General features: G+C 37.3%; 1 protein-coding gene across 2 annotated transcripts in view; it reads left to right on the top strand.

Annotated features, from left to right (window-relative positions):
• Positions 1 to 5,691: 5,691 nt before the first annotated feature.
• LOC107088342 (neural Wiskott-Aldrich syndrome protein-like) overlaps positions 5,692 to 23,946 on the top strand; it is a 25,670-nt gene continuing 7,415 nt past the window's right edge. Inside the window, exons 1-8 of one of the 2 annotated variants that reach the window (XM_015380454.1) lie at positions 5,692 to 6,112; positions 15,548 to 15,682; positions 15,852 to 15,938; positions 16,202 to 16,298; positions 18,064 to 18,087; positions 21,618 to 21,807; positions 22,212 to 22,254; positions 23,386 to 23,539. In XM_015380454.1, coding sequence (XP_015235940.1) covers positions 6,008 to 6,112; positions 15,548 to 15,682; positions 15,852 to 15,938; positions 16,202 to 16,298; positions 18,064 to 18,087; positions 21,618 to 21,807; positions 22,212 to 22,254; positions 23,386 to 23,539 — 835 coding nt within the window. In that variant the 5' untranslated portion in view covers positions 5,692 to 6,007. The remainder of the gene's footprint in view (positions 6,113 to 15,547; positions 15,683 to 15,851; positions 15,939 to 16,201; positions 16,299 to 18,063; positions 18,088 to 21,617; positions 21,808 to 22,211; positions 22,255 to 23,385; positions 23,540 to 23,946) is intronic. The other variant, XM_015380455.1, reaches the window with a different exon arrangement.

Below are 23,946 nucleotides of genomic sequence, written 5' to 3'. Positions count from 1 at the left end.
TTGAATGACTTCCTCTAATATTTTAGAAATAAATTGAAGATTATTGAACAGAGATTAGAACAGAGAGAAGGGTTGAGGCCTGTCTTTTAATAAGGAAAACCCTCGGTACTGTACCGGAGAAAAGACTACTCTTGATTATCTGGAGATGTGTTGCGCACATGGTCCACTTGTAGAGGAATTAGAGGGTCGTATCTAAAAATTGTGTTATGTAAAAAGAGATGGTACTGATCGGGTTGACAGGTTTTAAATGGAGGTCCCACAAAGCAAAAGTGTCACATTACTTTAACCTTCCATATCGTACTGTGCCTTGTACTTGTTACATGAAATATTCTAAATATAAATAATGTAGAATATGCTTGTGGTAAAGTAAAAGGTTGAGGGTTTTAAGGAGTGTATGAGCAAGCATCTGAATAAGAAAGTCCTTTCCCCAGGAGTAGCTATCAGTATCATGCACTGGACCTATGGTATTTGTCTCACTCCAGTGTCCATGAGTTTCATGTCAGTCTCACAGAGGTTCGTATCAATGATGCACCATGTTACCTGATCATCCCAGTTAGCACATATAAGCCGGTCCCCTGGTCCTTTCTAAACCTAGGCAGGATTGCTGAAGGTTCTGACAAAGGTTAACAGGTATGAAATAAATGGCAAACCATTTTGCAATTTTGTTTTAAACACATTTAAGTTAAAGTGTACCTGCAAAATAGTGTAAGAGAACAAGACAGGGTGTGAGCCCCCTAGTAGACTGTGTGTCAGGGTGGGGGTTCACTACCTTAGCAGGATATTCTTACGTTAAAGAAACCAAACTCCCCAGAAAACAGGATCTCTAGAGTGGAAACCCTTGAAGAAGTAACCAAAGATGGAACCAATCTAATCAAGTGCATATTCCAACAGATCAAGTCTTTCAGCACTGTAAAAAAAAAAACTATCTAGCTACATAAATTGAAATATTTTGTCATAATAAAACAAAATATTATAAAAAAGGTGCAAGGAAAATACTTCACTTAAAATATGACTGTGAATTGTGAAATAACCCCATTGGATTGGATTGGATTAGATTAGATAAGATTAGACTGTATTTATCACTTCCCTGAAGGCATTAAAATGAAGGACAAAAACATTCACAGGTGATTTCCTTAATCATAGAGAAGCTATGTTATGAAGTTACTGAAAAAAAATGTTGGTTATTTGCATTTAAGTAAAAGGCTAAAGGTTTGCTGATTTATAAATCTGATACCATGGTGAAATAAAAACACTCAAGAAACAAAGAAAAATAAATTGTGTGCAAAAATGTAAGCCCGGAATATGAACTAATTTTCTTTTTTTCTTTTTTTGTCAAATTAGAGTTGTGATTAAACTTTTTGACAAATGAAAAAAAAAACATAAATGTTGTGTAAATTCAATTAGATTTATTTATTTATTTTGCATCATTTCTGATACATTACGCATTTCTGTGTAATCTTTTATAGATTTTTTTGTTCACTATATGTGTCTGATTGTGTAAGTGGGTTTTCTATAACAAAAATATTATACTTATTATGCAGAAGTCTCAAAACCTCACTTGGATTTAAAGGGTTAAAGAAATATTGAAGCCTCCAACTTGCCCTAAGTAAGTTGTGTAATGCTGCCACCTTGTGGTCAAACTGTGAAAATGAAAAAACTGATATCTATCAAATAAGGACCACAACTAACAGGTGTTGCTGATCGTTTTTTTTTAACTGAATAAAAATTAATACATTATTATTATGAAAGGTTCAAAAATCAAATTATCATTTAGTAGTGTTATATAAATATATTATTTCTCAAAAAGACAAAATGCTTTATATTGAACACTGCAGGGGTTTGTTTTAAACCTTTTATAGCCTCTTATAGCCTGTTTAATGCTACTAATATTTCCAAAACCACAAATGTGATTTAATTGTGTTGGTTGATGGAATAGCAATTATTCATTCATGCATCATTTTAAGTTTTTTTATATTTAAAAAAACAATAATTAACAACTAATTACTTGGAGTAACTTTTTACCCAGCAACAACAAACTTTTATACACAAACTATCACCATGGAATATATCTTAAAGATGTGTATTTAGTTGAGTAATCCTGCTCTGCTTTAGATTCATTGTGTGCACCAGAGAAAATTTTGATTTTTCAACATATCCTCTTTTTTTATTATTATTCAATCTCTTTCTCGTATTATTATTCACCTTGGAAAAAGTAAAGTAAAAAAGTAAAAAAAAAATTATGCAAAATATTGAAGTTAAGCATAATAATGCCCATGGTGATTTATTTTTTTCATCGTTTTTCTATTTTTTTATTATGTTGTAACTGACACATGATCTACAGATTAATAGAATAATTAATCTTTATACTTTTTCATAAAACAAACAGAGAAAAAACAGGTAAGAAGAGCAACAGAGACTCAGTCCAGCTGGGATCTTCAGATCTTTGCTTCCTTATTTTCACCAATCAAGCTTACGTTCTGTTTTTTACTTTATTTTTTTATTTTTTTTATCGCCTGCTTAATTTCAAAGCAGATCGAAACCTCTCGCATTGAACAAACGCGTTGGCCTGACCCTGTTATGACATACCCACAAATCTGCAGAATCAAACAATGTAAAGAGAACGGAAAAGACGGGCATGGTTAAACATTCATGAAGAAGCCTGCAAGGCATGTCCTACTCAGCAGAGCACAATATAATATTCATGTTACCCTCTTTGTTTAATATCTCATAATCTTTTGGGTCAAACAAATGCTTCAACCACAGGCAAATGAAGATGTTCTGATGCATGTCTACAGGGCTTTACAAACACTTCAACAATACATCATATTAGAACAAATATTTATTTAGAGTCATCGCTTATAGGAAATGCACTCAAGTTAGCAGTTGCAAACTGACAGGATATAAAAATAATTTTATTTTGTAAAATAAAATATATATTCTTGCAAATGCCTCCATATACCCCATTTACAATACAATAATTTTAGCAAAAAAGATATACACTATGTTTTTTTTACACTTGTCATTGTGGAAGCTAATATCATACCAACTGATCTATATCATTGTATGTCATGTGACTGCATGCAGCTTTTGCTTCCTTACTTAAATTTACATGTTTTTTTTTGCAAAAAAAAAACTAGAAAGAAAAGCTTGTAAAACTTGGAAAATATGTTTCATGAACCAGAAGGAAGTGAATCCAGCTAAGTTCCCAGTCGAGCGAGGAAGGCTGCGGGTGGAACTGGCGTTAACGGGTTTTGTGTTCTGTAATCAAAAGCAACATATTCATCATCACATGTCACCAGCTGGGAACTCATTTTAACATTCTCACACTGAAACCCAGCTTGGCTCTTGAAATAAGAGGAAGGCTGTTACTCAGAAATCTCATATCATTTTACTAGTTTTCTTATGAGCATGTTTTCATATTTTTAGTATCTTTTCCCCTGATCTTAAAATGACATCACATGTCTGAATAGGGAGAGGAGCAAAAGTCAAGCAGCTCTCTCGGGTTGAGTCACAATGATACTTACATAGCAGAGCTTGTGTAGGCGGAGCAAGGCTGTTTCCTCAGGTGTTTCTGCACCTGCAGGTCGGGTTTTTCAGGTCCGACTAAAAGCAAATGGTAGCTTTTATTCAGGGGGAGAAAAATACTAGAGACTTGCTGAATATGGAGCTAAGGCAGAGAATTGGGTCAGATTTGCTGAAGAATATAAAGAATCAGCTAAAGAAAGAGGAATAATGATTATTCATTAAAATAAAATCCATCCTGACCCAAAGAAAATGGGTCAACCCAAACAAAACGTGGTTTGTGACACAACTCTTTACATGTCCATTGATAAAATGTGAAATATTCTCATATGTATGTGCAAACAGGGAAGCTCAATCCTATATACACAAGAAATATGGAAACTGAACTGTGTTTGGTTAGATTTTTTCTAAATGATGAGACTCTGTTGAGTAATAATGAAGGGAGGAACAGACTTGCTTAAACTTGTATCTCAGTGGAAAGATTTGTTCTAATTCACTCTCATGTTCGATGCAATCTTCATTAATATTTAGGAGGGGCCATCATAAAATGTTTTCAGAGAGGTTTAATGATGACACTTATGATCTTGGGATGGTTGTGGGAGAAAAAAAACACTAAAAGAATATCAGAGTCTACTGTGCTGCTGTACTGGGAGTTGTTTTCTTAATGAAAAATAAAAAAATATTATTGGAACTTTTAATTCAAAAATAGAAATGCAATAAAATGTGCTAGTGACTTTTTACAAAGGGGATAGTGGACAATTAAGCAAATTTATAGAAGCCATTGCCCCCCAGCTCCTCCTTTTGGTGGTACCTAGGATTTGAGGTTAAAATGTTAATATAAGTTTCTATTAACCAGTTAAAACATTTACGTTTATAGTGACATGTGCAATAATCTGACATGTCCTAACAAAATATAATGTTTAACACATGAATAGGATGCGAACATATGACTATACCACCTCAAATTTTATCTGTTGATTTAAATAAAGCCTGAATGTATATGGATCAAAATGACAAACAAAATGAAACTCAGTGTCACAAAGAGCTTTAGTTTGTGAGCCTGACTCAGCGAGTTGCTCAGTGGGACAAATATCCCGAGGTGCATTATTAAAATATGCAAAAACAAGAGACACAGCCTTTGTTTTAGAGCTTATCAATAGCTTCATGTTTTGAAACAATAGAAGCTTAACAGCCAACATTTCTGTAAGGGACCAATATGGACATGGCTCCAAAATAGGAATGTTTAAGTGTTTCCTATTTCCCCCCCATGTTACCTTCCTGTATAAATTTGATGCAACACAAGTCTGGATAAATGGAACTCATAATTTTGCAAAATGACCCTTATAGCCATTTAAGTTACAGTTATAGCAACGCCCAGTGTGCTTTGCCAATAAGGATTTTATGTCATCAAGTAAAGTAGGTCTCATGGAGGAAAGCCATTGCCCAATTAGTAACAAATTATACTAGACTATATCCATGTGTTGACTAGGTTATATTAAGTTCTTATGCTTGACCTAAATATTCACTGTAAAGCTCATCTGATTCAGCTCTGTCATCCCTAAGGCAAACCTCAGTAAGTGAAGCATTAATAATTATAATAATTTATAAATAATTTGTTTAATTTGAAGGCTATTTATAGCTGGTTGTAAATTTATTGAATCAAATATTTTATTTCAAGTGGGGAAAAATCCCATAAAATAAAGAAAATTCGGGAAGAAGTGGCACTTTTCACATTTTAAATTTCAAGAACTTTAAAAATATTTTCTTAGGGCAGAAAATAAATGAATTATTCTTTGTGAGCTTGTATACACTGATATGCTAAAGGAATTAGATCTCTCGCTTTATTAATTCCCTTTTTTATGAAGCTTTATGACATATGTGCTGCTTTACCTTATTCCTTATCTCCTCCCAATTCTGTACACATTCCTGTCAGAAGCCACTGGCGGACAGGATCAAACCATCTTGGAGGGGTGAGGGGGTTGCATTTGTTTTCTATGTGTTGTATAATATATCCTGTAAATTTTAATTGAATATTAAAAATTATACAGTGTATTTATTAAATACCCTTAATGATTTGTAAAGCTATTTAACTTTATTTTGTCTTATTTCGGACATGAAGGGAAGACCGTATCCCCCCGTTCCCAGATTTTGGAGCCACTCTAACTCTGCCATGTTGGATGGAGCTGGCAGGCTTCTAAAACGGCAGGACTTACAAGGAAAGTTTTCACCTCGTCCCGTCTTCGCTCCGCTGTCTCATTTTCGACCTCATTGCAGGGATCAAGGAGACGTCAACGCTACATTCCTACACCGTGCAAGCCTTCTTTAATCTCCGTGCATCTTTAATCTCGGCGGAGGAGCGGAATACTTCAGCGCCCGGTGGAGGAGTCGGAGACAGGCCACGGATGACCGGGCGATTGTTTATGTCTCTTTGCTGGGCTCCTACAAGCAGTCAGTGGGCGCAGACTTCATAAACTGAGCCTGAATAATGAGTGGAATACCGCCGCAGCGGCGGCAATCCAACGTCGGCTCCACAGTCCTGTCCCCGCAGGAAAATGAAATCCTTTTTAACCAAGTTGGCCCCAAACGCCTCGTAAGTTCATATTGATGGATTCTTGCATAAGAGCTGGCTAAGAAATGTGGCTAATGCTGCTAACTTGTGACGTCCTGATAACTGATTTGTGAGTTCGTGCCCTACGATTTTACGACTTCTAAGTCAATTAAGTGATTATTCTTGGGGAATTTTTGGACTTTGGGGGTTTTAAAAGAAAACTTTCCGTTTGGTTTACATCAAAGTTGGGAGTTGAAATCATCCAGGAAATCCTGACATTCCGCCTTCAGTAGGCTAACCGCCGCGAGTCTGGAGTTAACACAGCCGGTGCTGTTAAACCAATCAGAGGGGGGGAAAAAAAGAAGTGATTTCTGTATTCTCATTACATAACGTGGCTGCTTGTTTTCGGGAAGTGTGCGTCCACCTAGAAGAATGTGCAGTGGAGCAGAGCTGGGTGGTTTTTTAGAAAAACTCTTCCCAATGGAAAGCAGACCCTAAAATCTGGGAGTAGCCTCCTGTTCTTGCACCATGACCTCAGCTGAGATGACAGTGCAATGTCACTATTCAGTTTCACTAGATAATCCTATATTACATAAGACATTCTTCATTTAACTGCTTTATTCCCACATCCTGATTGACGGTGCTTGACGCTTCTTGCATGGTTGGTCCCCTGGGACTCGCAGGGGCAGAACTAGATGGGGGGCCAGGGGTGGCCATGGCCACCCTTAGCCAATCTGTGGCCACCCTTACCATTGTTTCCCTCTAATACAGATAGGGGCAACAGTAAGGCTACGTTTACGCTGCAGACTGAAATAACCCAATTCCGATTATTTTTTAATTTTTTCCATATGCGACCTGGATCTGATCTTTTTATGACAGTCTGAACAACACAGATCCGATTTTTTTTTTTCAATGCAATCCAGGCTGCTTGAATCCGATCCAAATCTGATCTTTTCAAATGCGACCTGTGTCTGAACAGCCAGGTCACATTCATCCGACCTGAACGTCATTAATACCATACAGTGGTCACTCTTCTGCTTCTTGCTACCTAGAAGTGTCAAGAAAAACAACAATGGTGGATGATGATGTGGAGAGTAGTATTTATGTTTAACCATCTTGGAAAGATTGAGTTTTTAAGGTTGGGAAAGATCGCTAGATATTCTCTGGCACTACCATCCATGTTCACTTCCATAAATACAGAGCACGCTTGCTTGTGACGTCATTGCGTCCTCTACTGCTATGCGGGACACTTAGGTTGTATGAACGCAGTTCAAACAGGAGATCACATACAAGTCATGTATATTTGGAAATGTAAACGGCAATGCAAAAAAAAAATTGGATTTCACTAAAAATCGGAAGTGAGCATCAAGGCCTGCAGTGTGAACATAGCCCAAGACACCCTAGTGGAATATTAAAAACATTTATATTTTTCCTCTATTAACAATTACTTGACAACAAAAACACTGTGGTTAATTATGCACATCAATATATAATATTAAAGTACAAAATTCAAGCAGAAATAGATTTTGTGTGTTATGGGGTAAAGAGAAAAGTCATCTAGGAGTCTTCAGTAAAGTCATAGATAAATACCTATTTTCATAAAAACTTATTAAAAAATCAATTTATGTTGATATTAGTACTTGTAAATATCAATTTATGAAGAAAGATTACTGATAAAAATAGGTAAGTAAAGACAAAGGAAAAGATGTTTGCCCAAAACTCAAACCTGACAGAGTTTTATCCACTATACTTCTATCTAGAAAGCACGGGTGTTTGAATATATTCGTCTATTTGTTAGCAGAGGCTGTGGGAAAGGATAGTTCGTCTTTATCTAGAAAACATGGATGTTTTGCTCGTTAATTTTCCTGTTGGGACAGTGTAGATTGACCCTGAGATTTTGGTGCCTATCTTCTTTCGGCCACCCCTCTGTCTACATTGGTTATTGCCTGGCCACCCTTATAAGAATGTTCTGGCTACGCCTCTGGCCACTCACCCCAGCAAGTTTAAATCTAAATGCAGTCTCTTTGCACAATTAAAAAATATTCAATAACATTTTTTTTATGTCGGATGATACCAGTTGGATGCAGCAGAAATGTTGACTTGCAATGTAATTAAGGCTTTTAGAAACAAATCAAATGCTTAGACAAAGAGCAATGCTGGACATATTTAAAACTGCTAAAGCTCTTTTATATTGCTCTTTGTCTCTCCTCCCTCAGGAAGGACAATATCGTATTGTAGTGGGATTATGAATGGAGATGCTGAGATTAATTTTATCCATTTTATTAGCTGTCATTGAACTATTTCTACTCCATGGTGTTAAACCATAATCTACTTTTATACTTAAGTTGAGTGGGGAAAAACTTCTTATAACACCCTATATCTGTTTGATTTTGATTAGAGTCTCCATTTAGGTCTAAAAAATATATAAATTATTGGGGTCATTGGTACTGAAACTGTTAAAACGTTTCCTGCAGTGCAAAAAACATTCAAATTTGCAACTAGGTTAATGTTTTAAAATGAGGTTTCCATTTCCAGTGGAAAAGATAACTATAAAGTTGTACCTTCAAAATATATAATTATTTTTTTAGAGTGAAATATGAATTTTACTCTTTAAAGCTGTGGACACCGTCTCAGACAGATGATGATGCAAAGATCCAGAAAGTCACAGTTATAAGCAATTTAATAGATTTGTTTTGAATTTCTTGTCTTAAAATTAAAGGTAAATGCTCCATTTGTGGAAAAAAATACAAAAAAATATCGACAATAGCCTCAATCATTGAGTTTAGTAACACAACACTGCTGCTGTTTGCTTTTAAATGTTGTTTCCTCATCTCTATGAACCTTAAATAGCAAACTAAGTTTCCTTTAGCAAAGCAAAGCTTAAGAAATTGAATTTTTTTAATTTTATTAATTTTTTTTCTTAAAGCCCAGTTAGAAATGTTTAAAAAAAAAAAAAAAAATCAGAAAACGATCTTCTGCCATTTTTGTTTCTGTGGCAAAAGTGGTGATATGATTCAATTCTTGCAAAGTATTTTTCTGACTGATTACCCAGCTGTCCTTACAGTATTAGCTGTTAGCAAAAGCAAGGAGGAGTTGAAGTAATGCATCCATTAGTTAGCAGTCAAAGGCCGAGCCTTACTGATACCTTTTATTAGATCCCATTTATTAATGCTTGTAAATAACTCTCTGATGTTAGATCAATAGTTTGGACGACGGCCTGAACTTATGCTGCTTTTTGCAACAGCAAACATTTAATGATTTACAATAAAATAGTGTATTATACGTTGAAGAGTTGATGGTATTAAAGTAGCTTTTTTGACTTTGTTTTAAGATCATAGTTCCATGTCCATCCTAATGTTTGCTCTGGTCCGCCTGTAGGCATCATTTGCCTTAAACTTGATGACGAGCTGAGGTTGTAAAAGTAGAAATAAAAGTTTTTTTCTAAAACATAAAGCCTATTATTTCACTACATTTTTGACTCAAAAAGAAAGGAGGTCTTTGTGCACAACTGTTAAATATCCATGGTTTAGCATAAGATCCTTAAATTGTGACATCTGTCAAAATTATTCCAGGATAGATCATTTCATTGCAGTAGTTTAAAACAGAAAAGTAACAATTTTTTCTAATCCTCCTAGAAACATGTAAGATTTTAAAACTAGCATTACCAAAGTAAAACTTAAAAAGATATTTCATTGGTTCACCCTTTAAACGTCTTCTGTTTCAAAATAAGTCACCTGTTTGCTTTTCTGTTTATAAAGTTGTTCTCAGTGGCAGTTGTTTTTTTTTATTTTTCTTTATATCATGCTTTCTCAACCCCAAACATAAATATTAGATTCTTCTATCAAGGCTAGTACAATGCCGATGTGTTGCTGCCAGATTTTGCATGCATCCACCTGTCCTTTACTGTTGCTGTTTTGCACTCATAAAAGCTGCAGTAATAGTTGGAATTTAATGTATTGTGCATCTTTCTTCGTGTGAAGTTGAAACATTTGTGAACGGGTTGATTCATGTTGCTTGAAAGCAGAGAAAAGGTTTTGTTTTTTTGCCAGCTGTCTTGCAGTGTGCAGCAGCAAGACATTTTTTTTTCTAAATGGCTCTCCAGTCAGTGTGGGTTAAAAGATTTTTGGTTAAAGTCAGCTGAAATCTTTTCCTGCAGTTTCATAGTTGATTTAACACTGTCTATTATCTGGTTACTTCCTCGTGGCGATAATAGTTTCCTGTAATTCTGTACAATAAAGGTGCTCAGGCCAGTGAGCCGTTCCATCTCTTCCTCTTTGTAAACGTGGATCAACTCGCTGCAGGTGAACCAACCACGGTTCCAGGTGTGCACAGAGACTGATCGCTTTGGGAAAGCCCACATTTCCTGTCTCATGACAGACCTGCATGAGGTCACACGGTGACATGCCTAACCTCCTTTCATTTCTTTACACAAGAGCACAGGTTTCTAAGGTGTGGCCTACAGCTTAGTAACCTGTTTGAAATCCAGTGACGACGTGCCTCTGGCTTCCTGGCTATGTTATCTGGCAGCATGCGACCGGAGAATGGGGAACATTCCTCCCCAGTTCCACACTCTTGTGTGTTTCTGTGTCCCATGCAGAGACAAAGTGTTTGTGACTGAGTGACGAATGGTAGGGAAGGGGAGACTGGGGGTGATTGACGTTGTGTCTCCATGCTAGATCCAATTAAAATGGCCAACAGTGAGTGATGTCTTGGCTTGCAGAATTATTGCACATTATGTAATGCACTTATTATGCAGGAAATCTAAGAAACACAGAGTCCTCTTTGTTTAGTCACTTCTCCTGTCTCAGCAGTCTGTTTTTACAGTAAATTATGAGAAAAGAATTGAGTTTAATTAAAATCTATGCTTGCTTCCTTATATTTGGATATGAATGGGCTTTTTTTTTATCTTGTAAAGTATATAAATAACATTTGTTTGGGATTGGTGCTGTGCTTAATTTACTGTAAACCCCTTTTTTTTTTTTTTAAGGAGCAGATATTAGCCTTCTCTTCCTCAACCTCGAGGGTGTAGAGGAAAAACAAAAATGTAATTGATTGATTCAGATGTAATAAAGCACCAACATATCTAAAAGTAGCCGGACTCTGGCCCCTGAGAACTGGAGTTTGACTCCTCTGCTCCACCTGTTGCGGTAAAGTGGAAGCAGGAAGTAAATTCCTCTAAACATTTCTGATTATTAAGAAACAAGGACAAGGTCTTGGAAAAGTTGGCAGAGAAAACATGTTTCGATTCCAGCCTTTCCTGTATTTCCAGCTCTGAATTGGTATAGAAGAAGAGAATTGGGGAAATATTTGTTCCTTTTTGTGGTTTCTTTCTCTTTGCAGGACTCCTTCCTTCCTCGCTTAGGTTCTTTCCTCTGTTTCTTTCTTAGAATTCTCCTCTTCTGGTCTTCTGATTCTCAGTACCTGTGATGTTTATCTTTTTCCTTTGTTCCTTTCTTTCAGGCCTTGTGTCCTTCTTTATTTCTGCCTCTGTCCTTCCATCTTTACTCTCCTTGTGTAAACACTCGAAGAATCAGCCTTATAATAACATATATTTGTTGTCTATATCCTTTTTTAAATTTATCTTCCTCTCTCTTTCCCGACTTCCTCGTTTCCCTATTTTTTCTTTCTGTGATTCATGCCAACTTTTTCACTTTATCCTTTCCTCTTTTGTTTCCTTCCTACTACATGTCCCATATGTTCTTTATTTCCTCTTTTTCCATATAGTTATGGTAATTTTTTATTAGTTTAAAGTGAACAGTAAAGGACTGCTGATTCTGGGAAGATGTTTAGGAAAAGTCTGGAATCTGGACCTATAAAATTGTAGGAACTGTGTTTTTATTGTATTTTCAATCTTTGATGGGTTGATGATAAAACTGATTCTGATTTTGTGATCTTGTTCCAATAAAAAATAGAAGCGCACATATCAGCCTTCAGGTTTTAGTTCATTCCTAGTTGGATGAAAGTTTTATATCTCAAAGGCAAGAATCAAAGTAGCTGTTCTTAATGGGACAGAATGTGTCTGATTTTCTTTATAGTGATGTTCTAATCTTGTTGACATGCCAGACACTGACAGGTACATGCCTAACAACGAACTCACTGATTGGTTTACTCATTAGTATTCCTCCTGCTGGTTCCAGCATCAGAAGTGGCGTCTCATTGGGCAAATGGTGGAACAGCTCCACTTCTGCATGCATGTTTGTGTGGACTGCCTAATCAGCAGTCGTGTCCTACAGGAAGTTCATAGTCGACCTCCTCTGGATTTTTCTTCTTTTTTTTCTTTTATTGGAAGGGGGGGTCTGTTTTCTTTTTCTTTTTGCTGGTTCAGATTTTCTCATTGCCTTCTGTTTGTTGTTTTTCCTGAGTCATCTATTTTTTATTTCGCTTAGACAGCTTAAGTTTTAGACATTTAGTTTTCTTTTCTTTGCCTGCCTGCAAATCACATTTACGATACTTTCCTTAGCATTTTTCTTAATGTCTCTGTAGCTTTTAGAGGGAGAGAGAGACGGCTTGTAGAGCTCAAGGGTTTTAGAACAGTGAAGTCATCTTGATCTGAATAAATAAGGACAGACTGTGCAGAAGTTAGGCTTACATCACTGGATCATCGCTATGTTGGAGAAGTAGTACATGAATAAAGAGGCCGTTTGGTGATGTCACACCCCAACCCCCCCCTTTTTTTTTTTCTGCAGCCTTTAGCTTTGTCAGGAAAAATCAGAGCTTTGTGGAGACATGAAGCTCTTTGACAACATTGTGATGCATTAAAAAAATACTCGTAAAGCTGTTGCATAATATTACCAAAGGGCCTGCAAGCATAATAAGAACATGCTGCTTCTATGTCATTTAATTTCTCACTTTTGGGCGTTTTTTGTTGAGTTTCTTAGGGCAGTTTGTGAGCAGATGTTGTTGTAAGCAGTGATTCCTGGAACTGGGTGCAGTAATGCAGACCAAAAGCCCCACCAGGTATTTCCTTTCCTGATGCTCCTGCTTTCATGTGTGTGTGTTTGTGCGTGTGTGTGTTTTAGTGGCTGTGAAACCAGATCCAAGCCCCAAACGCCCCAAGCAGCATGTAAAAACTATAGGAGGCTAATCTGGCCTTATGATCTTGCTTCTATGCTCTACAGGTGTTAGCCTATGGCAGACTTTTCCACTCTGAAGCTGATGAGCTTTCTGTAAGTCAGACTCCTGTGGCTTCATTTGCAAGAAAACAAGAAGGCCTTCAGTGTTCTGCTGCAAATTTCAATGCGATGTGTTGATATGGCAGATTCTGCTCCAGAGATTGCTGGGAAGTCTGCTTTGCTTATCCTCATATGGTTTAAAGGAGGAGGCGAACACAGGTTTAGGGTTACGTAAAAGCCTTTTGTGTTTTAGGCTTCTGATGAATATTTTTTTTTGCTTTTAATACCTTTCTAGTTGGGTACTTTAATGCTGTTATGATTAGAGCAGATAATTATTTAAGCTAAAGGATGTCACCATCCGACAGCGTTGGGGAAACACAGGAAATGCTCTAAAAATAAGTAAACATTTCTTAAAACGTTTATTTAATATCAGCATTTGTATTTTTTTTAACTTATACCCTTTTTCACTGGCCAAAAAAAACATCTTTTAGTTGCGGTGAGAACAGCTCACTGACTCGTGTCTACCAGGGTCAAACGACTCTGCAAGCAACCCGTGCTAAAATCACCTTCGCCCTGATCGGCGTGTTGTGGGAACACCAGAGCCCGGTTGACCTGCTAATTTAGCTCAACCTGCAGACCTCAACACACTGCACCAGTTGCGTCTGATCTAACAAGCCAAAACAACATTGTTTACATCCGATAAACATGGCGCAGCGCTGGTAAGAGAGATTTGGACAGATAAAAGAGCAAAACACACTTACTCACCCTTGCATCCTTACGTGTTGCTCTCCATTGTTTACTTACCTGGTTTCTGAGACACTGGTGACATCATCAACGCTAACCCAACATGATGGTGTCACCAGACGTGCAGCTGTGGGAGGACAGAGGGCATACAGCTAGCCAGCTACAGATTAGAGCCAGCTTTTTTTGCCAGTGTGAGGGGAGCCAAATGCCGATTGTTACCGGGTCGACTCGTGTTTGAAAAACACGCAGTAATCCGGTCTTTTCACTGTGAAAGAAGCTTTTAAAGTAAGCTAATGGAGTTGTTTTTTTTTCCAATTCTAAACCTAAATAGGGCTGAAACAATAAATCGGACTAATCGAATATTGAAATAATCGTCAATGAATTTAGTAATCGATTAATCATAAACTGAAGCATGGAGACTCTAAAACATGCCTTTAGCTGACAAAGCAACCCAGTTGGAGCAGCAATTATACCAAAATTGTAAATTAAAATATGTAAATATTTTGCTCTATCCATTGAGTGATGGCCTAGTGGATAGAGCAGTGCACTTGTGCTCTGAAAAGGTTGCAAATACCTTCACCTGGTTTAATTTTGTAAAAAGTCTTCTTTGAGGAACCTTTTGGCTGTACAATTATTAATCGATGAATGGAAAAAAAAATTCCTTTGGAGAACTCTATTACCTATTAAAATAGAATGGAAAAACACATATATCAAGAGAAACTTACCTACCTATGTTTAAGTTTTTGCTGTGTACCATCATGTTCTGCAGTGAAAAGTAGTAAGAAAAGAACTGTATGATGGGGATGGAAACCTCAAGGATTGGTTTGACCTTCCCTTAAGGCCAAAACCAGATCTGTTTTTGTAGTGGCTCGGATACCAAAGCTCATAGATGGGGTGAAGAAAATTATTTGATAAATTATTGAACTTTCCATTTTTTTATTTTTTTTTTAACTGCAAATTTCAACAGTTGTGTTGCAATAAACCTTGCCACTGTAGTTTCCAGCCAAAGGCTCATGTTTTTGTCTTTGTATTAATATAACCAAATTAAATCCTTCAGAGTTTCCCAAGATTTTAAAGTCGGATCTCCACTATTCCAGTTATCCAGTCTCCATTAGCATAATCTCATCTATACGAAGGTTTTGAGCCGTTTAAAAATGGAAAGCATTAAAGATGGATTTATATTTGGTACTAGGGTTGATCCACTGTTGTCGCCAAAGTAGAATGTGGTTTGTATTGAATAAAAGGTAATAAAAGGGTTTTTTTTTTCTGAAGTAATTTGAGCTGTAATAAGCCAAAAAAAAAAACCTGCGATTATCTTAACATGATTGTAAAGTAATTATCAAGACCTACATGGCTGCTTTGTTTGAAAGGCTCTATGATTTCAGTAAAACTCTGCTTTCCAGTAATGGATTCGACCTTTTGGCTCAAACTTCACTGTCATCTATGCCCACTGCTGAGGGAAATCTCTGAGGAAGATCACATTCGGGGGACAAAAATAACTAAACCTCTGATCATCCTGAAGATGATCACCTCACCCAGTATTTTTTCATGCGTGTCTGATTCTGTGGTTATCTTTAAAAGAGCAGAAACCTGATTCTGTTCCATCCTTCCTCTCCTCTAGGCGTTGGCTTCAGGAGTGGTCCAGGTATTCCACGCAGACCGTAACGGCAGCTGGAACAAAAAAAGCTGCGGGGCGGCCTGTTTGGTCAAAGACAACCCCAAACGCTCCTATTTCATCAGGGTCTACGACATCAGGGTAGGTGCTGATATGTTTATTTAAGCAGCGGAGAGGGCCCACTATGACTGTAAAACGTGATTTACACCCACTTAGCAGCTAAGAATAGCCTTAATGGTGTTTTGTATCAGTCTGATCATTGCTGAGCTAATTTTGTTCATATAACAGCTTGTTTTTTTCTCTTCCACAGGAGTTTAGGATGACATTTGAACAGGAACTGTACAATGGATTCACTGCTAACCAACAGAGACCTTACTTCATCACATTTGCTGGAGACGTAAGTCGTCTCTACCTGTTTTATTGTTCCTGGTGTCCAAGAGTAGTTCTTTCATATAATTGGTGTGTTCCCACTTAAGATAAACCATGATGATTTACCTCCATATGTTGAGTCACATGTTGGTGGGTGCAGTGGCCCACTTTGCAGCATGTTGTGTGTGGGATTGCTCACGATGGCGGTGAAGCTTCGTTCACTCGCCTTATGCGTCATTAACTGAGGCTACATTTTTTTTCGTTTTGTTTTCTATCCATGTGCTTTCTCAGACGTGCCAAGTGGGTCTGAACTTCACCAGTGAAGAAGAGTGCAGGCGTTTCTATAACACCGTAATGGACCTGACAATGAGGAAAAGCAGGAGAACCGGTACCACCTTGCTACTTATTTACCCGCTTAAATCACCACTCACACCATTCCTAACAGAAGTATTTACACACTCTGAACTTTTTCACATTTTGTCATGATGGTGCCGCATTTCTTATTGAATCTGGTGGAGATTTCATGAGATGTTCCAACACAAACTAGCACATCATTACATCAAGGATGTACCCCCAAATAAAATCCATTCCTGTTTGCTTTTTCTACCATTTTCGAATATTGTGCTACTGAGTTTTGGTCCATCACGTGAACTCATCAATGCGTGTGGAAAAGTTCATGGTGTGCTAGGCTAAAAACAGTGATGAGATTACGGCATTTTATCCTGTGCAATGACAATTTTTACCTTGTTCAAAATTATTTAATTATTATTGTGTAATTATTACAACAGCTGTTAATTTAAACTTCTAGGAGCACAGAATTAAATGCATGTCTAAACTTGTCAATGTTTAAGAGCTGATTTTAGTAAAACTATTTGTTTTGTTTTTTTTCTTTAGCTCCTCTGTTCCTCTCCTTAAATAATCTCTTCCATTCTCAGTCATATGTCGCACTTTAAAAAAGTGTACATTTAGTAAGAAAATCAGGAAGATACAGGTGCCTCTCCTTAAATTTAAACATCTTAAAAAATAATTTCTATTTGAGTAATTCAGGTCAGATTCATTCCATAAAGGGATTTATTTTAAGTGATAGTGTCCGTTAACTTAAATCTCACTGATACTGAAAACTTAAAATCCATTTTTTAAAGAAGATTTTAAGATCATACATCTCCAATAAAGCATTTGAAAGTTGAATGGCTGATAATGGGTGTGCAGGGAACGGGGAGATGGTCGATGTCTGTACTAGAAAAGCCATTGAAGAGTAAAGATTACAAGTATCTTGATGCTGTTATTGATCCTAAATCAACTCAAACTGCTGATACTGTTTAGGACGTGAGCGTAGTCGTTTTAGTTGGCTGATACTTCTATTTAAATTAAATTTTTTAAGAACTTCAAATTTTCTCAAAGCACATTTTCTTTTTTTTATCAGCTTTAAGCCATAATCATTAAAATTGATTGAATTGAAAGCTTAAAATATATCCCTGTGACTTTAATAAACCTATATGATCCATTTAATCTTTTTTGCACTGAAATCCTGTAAGGCTGTTATTTGCTGACATGCTTTATTGTTTACTCTAAAGTAGTAAAATGTCATCTTTGTCTAACAACACTCATTCTTCAGCACCACTATAATTTTTTTTGTTCAAACTTTGGACCATGCTCTGTCTTATCTTTCCCTCGGAATTCTACTTTCCCCGTGCTTTTATAAACTTATCAACACCTCTTCATCACCGCTGTCGTCACAAGCTTGATTTTAAAACCAGTTTCATTTTAACTCTTTAGCTCATTTCATTGTCTTTATATCTCTTCTCTTTTGAATCGTCTGCAATTTATGACTAACGGCATTCCCTTTTCAAACTTTAACTTCTGGAAGTCAAACATATTTTTGAAGTCACCTTTTCTACCTTGTTTTCCTTGCTTTTTATGCACAAGTATATCTTTTCAAACTGTGACTTGGAAGATTCGACTTCTAAACTCTCTAACATCAGTTTTCTTGCTGACTCCAATCCAATTACTGACTCCTCCGCCGAAAATGCAAAATCACGGCACTCTTCTTCCACATCTGCGCACTCTTTGGCGCTCCCTTCCTTTCTCCACTAATTAAAAGAAGGACTAGTTAAACTCTGGATTGTAATGATGTGATTTATTTTTGTTCACAGAGAAGAGGCGAGAACCTCCAAATGGTAGGTTTTTGATTGTCTATTTTGAAATGCTGAATACCACATCCAAATCCTACATTTTAAATTTTTCTTTGTGAAAATCCATTTTGCTGCTGACAGAAACTTGGTGATTAACGCACCCCTGTGGTTGCAGTAAGCAATTACACCCAAATACTTGAACCAGATACCCTCAGATCCTTTCTTGCTTTATTTTAATCATTTATTCAATACTTTTTTTTTTATATATACATTATATACAGTTTGTGTTTTTTCAGGAGTGGGAGTGCTTAATTAGTAGATGGTTTCATATTTTAAGCGTCCTTAATGAGTACCTTTTCTTTTCGGCTTTGTTGCGCTAAAGTTTTCACATTAGCAAGCAACCTTTTTATAACAGCCTAAAAGAACTATAAGATGTCATTTCTATACACACATGTGGATAACTTGTTGGTACCCCTCGATTAATGAAAATGAAAAAAATACTTTGGTAACAGAAATAACTTAATATTAAAAATAAGTTAATAAAAATTCTATAAGAATTAGCAAATCAAAATTGGACATTGTTGTTCAACAATTCTTCAAAAATGTAGCATTTAATTTGGGGGGGCATGTAAAACAGGCCTAAATAAAAATGGTGACCTTAGAAAAGAATGAAAATAACGTGACCAAAGGGAAATCTTAAATCAAGGTGTGTTCACTAATTAGTATCACAGGTGTCTACAATCTTGTAATCAGTCAGTGGGCCTATGTACTATATAAGGCTACAGGTAATCACTGAGCTGTTTGGTGGCATGGGCTAAATCCCAAACGTCCCCTTACCCAGGGGTCGGCAACCCAAACAGCTCAAAGAGCCATATTGGACCTAAAAAAAAAAAACAAACACGGGGTCCACAAGTATTAGCCTACTTCAAAAAAAAGGATTACGTGAGCTTAAATATATAATAAGCATTCATGATCAAATGTTTATCCTGGAGCAAATGTCACATAGCAGTTAGGGAGGAGCAGTGAATGCTCTCTTCGCGCTCTGCTTCGTCGCCCTTCACCACACGGTTTAAGTTTTGTTGCATTGATAAAATTATGGAAACACAATAAATGAATCTTTCTATGGTGGACGTGTTTCTGTTGGGAGGAGTTGATTGAGTCAGGGCAGAGCTCTCTAACCCCAAAATCCCACATCCTCTGTCACCAGCGCACAACACAATTTTTGATCTGTGGAAATTATTTTTATTTTTCATGCTTGGAACAAAACTAGCAGCAGTAGTGGAGTTTGGGGATGCAATCCATTTCTCAAATCTATCTTTGCTCTCCTCTAATTTATCCAGAAGTTCTGCAATCGCACTTTTTCTCTCACTGCCAGCTTGGTGTTCCCTGCATATCTAGCCTTCTGTGGAAATGCCTTTCCAAATTAATATTTCTATTATTTCACAAATCGCAAAGCAAAAATGCAGGCAATCATTCCGCATTGACAAGGAAAGCAAATGATTCGGTCCATACTACTTTGAATCTCATCAGATATTTTCCTTTTTTTCCCTTTGCAATCAATGGCCCAAGACACACTTTCTTTGCCTGGCACCGCGCTGCGCTGAGACGTGTTGCAGCCTTTGACCACTGAACTCTATGGCTATGATTTTCATTGAAATAAATGTTTACATATATTGTTTAAATGTATTTATCATACAAATGTTTACAGCATTAGCAAACATAATGAATTCCTGTTTGACCTCCTGCACACCATATTAAAATAAATAAACCAAAAAAATTAATTTTTCATAAATTTTTTTAAGAAGTTCCAGGGAGCCGCAAGGGGGGCGCTAAAGAGCCATGGCTTGCGGACCCCTCACTCACAGCTGTGGAAGGCGCATGAATGGCGTGGCCTCTTCTCTCCAACTTGAAGGGAAAGCAGTCATTACTATGGCAACGCAGTAACTCTTTAAAATAAATCTATCTAGTCAAATAAAATCATTTCAAACAGGATCTTCCATTTAGGAATTAATCGCATCTTTTTTATTTTACCTAACCAGTGTTTTTTTTGCCTTTGAAATCTACACCTAATAGTACTTTAAATGATTTCTCTCATTTAAAAGAAAAGGCTGGCTTTTTAACAGAGGTCCATAGGATTTTCATGTCCGCTGTTTGTTTTGGGTTAAATGTTCACTTGTCATTTTCCCATCATCCCAGCTGTAGTCTTTTTTTTCCCTTCCACCTTTTACTGTTCCAGCCATTCTCTCCTCATCGATGACCTCAGCCGCTCCCCCCCTTCACTCATTTAATCTTTTCCCCATTTTCATCCCGTCTCTGACTGTCTGCCTCCTTTCCCCCCCATCCTGTAGAATCATCGTGTTTTTGAAACGTCAGAGATTAATATGGGATTATGCCCCGGATAAGTTTTAGTGGTTACGTAAAGGCCAGCAGCAGTACGTCCAGAATCCTTTTCTGGGATTAGATGCAGTTGCGTGTTTTGCAGGGTGAGACCAGGAGCTGGTAGTAGAGGAGCATGGCTGACGAACCCATCCTGGCAAGCCAAACTGAGCGTTGTGCTCCCACCAGTTGGGAATGGAGTGGGATGGATGTACGTCAGCTGCTGGCTGGTGATACTGGACATCTGCCTTTCTAGTTCAGCTTGTGAACTTGTCTTTTTCAACCAAGGTTCATGTGGACAAAGTCTGTAGAGTGGGACTAAAAACCAGAGGATTTTCCCATCTTTTACCGGCTGTATACCCCTCTATCCTCCTTGCTGTGAAAACTGGAACCTCTGGAAGTCTAAGTGGACGTCCTTCCTGCTTCACATCTTTAATTAAAATTTTTCTTGCATCAATGCTGATTTTCACCTGGGATCCGGTCCAAGAGCTGCAATGATGTTCTGCACAACCTTTCTTTCTGCCCCCTCTGAGGAGCTTTATTCTGAGGGTGGGGTTGTAGGAGGAGCAGCTCCGGTAGCTGCTGGTTGTGGTGGGTTGGGTCCAGGCTGTCTTTCTTCATTTCACTGCCTGGTTCTCCCTCAGGATGAACTCTACCCAACTCTTTCCGACCGCCCCGTTGGCGCAGAGGGACGAGCTCAGAGCCTGGCTGGTAAAATGCTGGTAGACGTCGGAGAATGGGGCAGGGTGGGAGGGCGATGCGCTCGGGCGGCGTCACCATCGCCTAAATGTTTCCATAACCACAATTCAGATGCTCTCTGTCCAAGTAAGCAGAGTGGAACAAAACAAAGACAGAATATGTCTTTAAACTTGTATCCTAACCAAAGTTTTGGCAACTGGTATCAAAGTCCTATTAGAAAACTTAATATTTGTCCTTTTATAATGTAGAGATTTCCCAAAGGTGCTCATTCCTGTCAGTTTAAGACTGCTCTACAAAGAATATACCTTAGTTTAGATTGGAGTTTTTGTCTTGGGGGGGTATAAACAATTAAAAACTAATTGATTTTCATTTTAGCCTGTCGCCTTGATACTTGCAGAATATACAATGTAAAAACCAGGCTTAATGTTTGAAATGCCTTATATTTATTTGTTTAATGATTGAGGTTAACATCACCATATCCGTACAATCCGTTTCTCCAGGACCGGCGTTGCCCATGGCTACCACAGACATCAAAAACCCCGAAATCAACAATGTTCATCGCTTTCACAACAACTCTCAGGTGAACAACCTCATGCACGCCTCCTTCCCCAGGAGGATCAAAAAGGACAAAGACAAGGGGAAGAGGAAGAGGCTGACCAAGGCAGACATCGGCACACCCAGCAACTTCCAGTGAGTAACCTTTGCTGCTCCTAAAGTTGATCCAGGTCATGGATAGATACAGTCAACTCGACCCAGTTCCTCATTTAGTTTTTGTTCTATGACCTTGAGCTGATTAGATCCAACATCTTACTTAACTGCAAGGATATTATAACCTGATTAATGGATGTTAAGGACAAAAAAGGGATTTTAATTGGAATTTAAACAGCTGATCATCTTTATTTCCTGTCCAGTTGGTTAAATATTCTCCTTCACTGCATTCTTTCTCATCTTCTGTTCCTTCCTTCAACCTTTCCTTTTTGCCCTAAACTTTTCTTTAAACCTAGCTTCAAAATTTTTTTTCTTAAATTTTCCTCCAAAAACAACAGTTTAGATCTTACTGGATTAACGTGTACTTTTTTGTGTTTTTCTTACAGGCATGTCAATCACGTAGGATGGAATCCAAACACCGGCTTTGATGTAAGCAGCAGTTATTCAGAGTTCATGTTTGTTTGCGTGTCTTCGCATGTCACAAGTGCATGACATTTAGACCTTCTTAAAATTTATCCGTCTGACAGTCAGGCGGTTATTTGAAATTTAATATCAGCCTCTAAACGCTAATCCGGGCTGCGTGCGGGGGAAGAGAACCAACCTGCATCTGCATAATCTGCAGCTCAGGTTCCAAAGAGAACAATCGGGGAAACTGTTGGATCCAAGATGGTAGATTATAGCTCATGCAGGTTTATTAAGCCAAGGACTTAAGATTTTTCTTTTTTTTTTTTTGGTAGCTCATTCATCAGTTGCTATTTTTGCTCCAGAATAATGGTTCTGTTTTAATGGGAGTTCTTTTCTCCTTTTAAATATTTAAAGCGCTTTTGCCAAGTCATGTTCAGTTACTTACTGACTCTAGATGAGAGGAGCCTTATGTAAAGGGGAATAATCATTAAAATGGCTAGATCGTAATCCAGTAATTCTGTAATGAAACCTTCTGATTTCAACTTCAGTATCACAGTGTGTTAAAGGACTGTCCAACATGGGGTTTGATTTGATGAGCAAAACAATACAGTTCATGCATACACCACTAGGTGGAGCCAGAGCAAAAGATATTGGTCTCTTATTTCAGGACGTTTCCAAGAAGTTTAGCTCAAAACATTAAACAAATGCATCAAGTAAAATGTCTTCTGACCTTCAGCTTTGAATAAAAAAATGACTTCTCTAAAAATGAAAGGATGATAGGACATTTTTTTTTTTTACTAAAATCTTTTAAATTTACATATCTATTTATGCTAGTGTAAAGATGCACCATTCAAATTTGAGTTATTTTTCAGTTATATTCAGATTTTTATTTTATTTTTTCTTCTAGGAGGGGGCTAGTTTGTATTCTACCACATTTTTGGTTGGCTGTAACCACAAATTAAATTGTGTATAATTTGGATTTCTTTAAAAGAGACAGAATTTAATCCAATTGCCTTCATAAATCCGGTATGGGTAAATAATTTATCAGAAATGAATTTAAATTTAGTATAATACGGCTGATCTTTGCAGCCTCTGAGGTTATTGGACAAAACATTTTTTTAATTATTTTTTCTCTCAACTGTGTTTGTTTGTTAGATGAATAACCTGGACCCAGAGCTGAAGAACCTGTTTGATTTGGCCGGCATCTCTGAGGCCCAGCTAAAGGACAAAGAGACCTCGAAGGCCATCTACGACTTCATTGAGAAAAATGGAGGCGTGGAGGCGGTCAAAAACGAGGTACGGAGACAAGGTAAGACGGTCCCACTGTTGCAACCACACCCTCTGCTCGCCGTTCACATAAAATTTAGATTCACGGTGGGGTTTTACTGTGTAGAAAACAAAACGTAGTTCGAGATGAATTGGAAAAAATAGCTGCTAAATGGGTTCTACTGTCATATTCAATACATTTGAAAATCCAAACTTATTGTCTATGACTGTATTTTACGGAAGAGGATTAGGGCCACTGGAAAAAAAAATAAAGTTAACTGATTTTTAAATTTTATTTCAGTTTAGTATGGGGGAAAAAGTGAGAATTCTGACTTTAATCTCAGAATTCTGACTTTAATCTCAGAACTCTGACTTTAATCTCAGAACTCTGACTTTAATCTCAGAACTCTGACTTTAATCTCAGATCTCTGACTTTAATCTCAGATCTCT

The sequence above is a fragment of the Cyprinodon variegatus genome, unplaced genomic scaffold, assembly GCF_000732505.1.
Source record: "Cyprinodon variegatus isolate N-32 unplaced genomic scaffold, C_variegatus-1.0 Scaffold214, whole genome shotgun sequence".
NCBI lineage: Eukaryota > Metazoa > Chordata > Actinopteri > Cyprinodontiformes > Cyprinodontidae > Cyprinodon > Cyprinodon variegatus.
The sequence above is the reverse complement of the archived record's forward strand: the minus strand, read 5'-3'. Positions and strand labels throughout refer to the sequence as shown.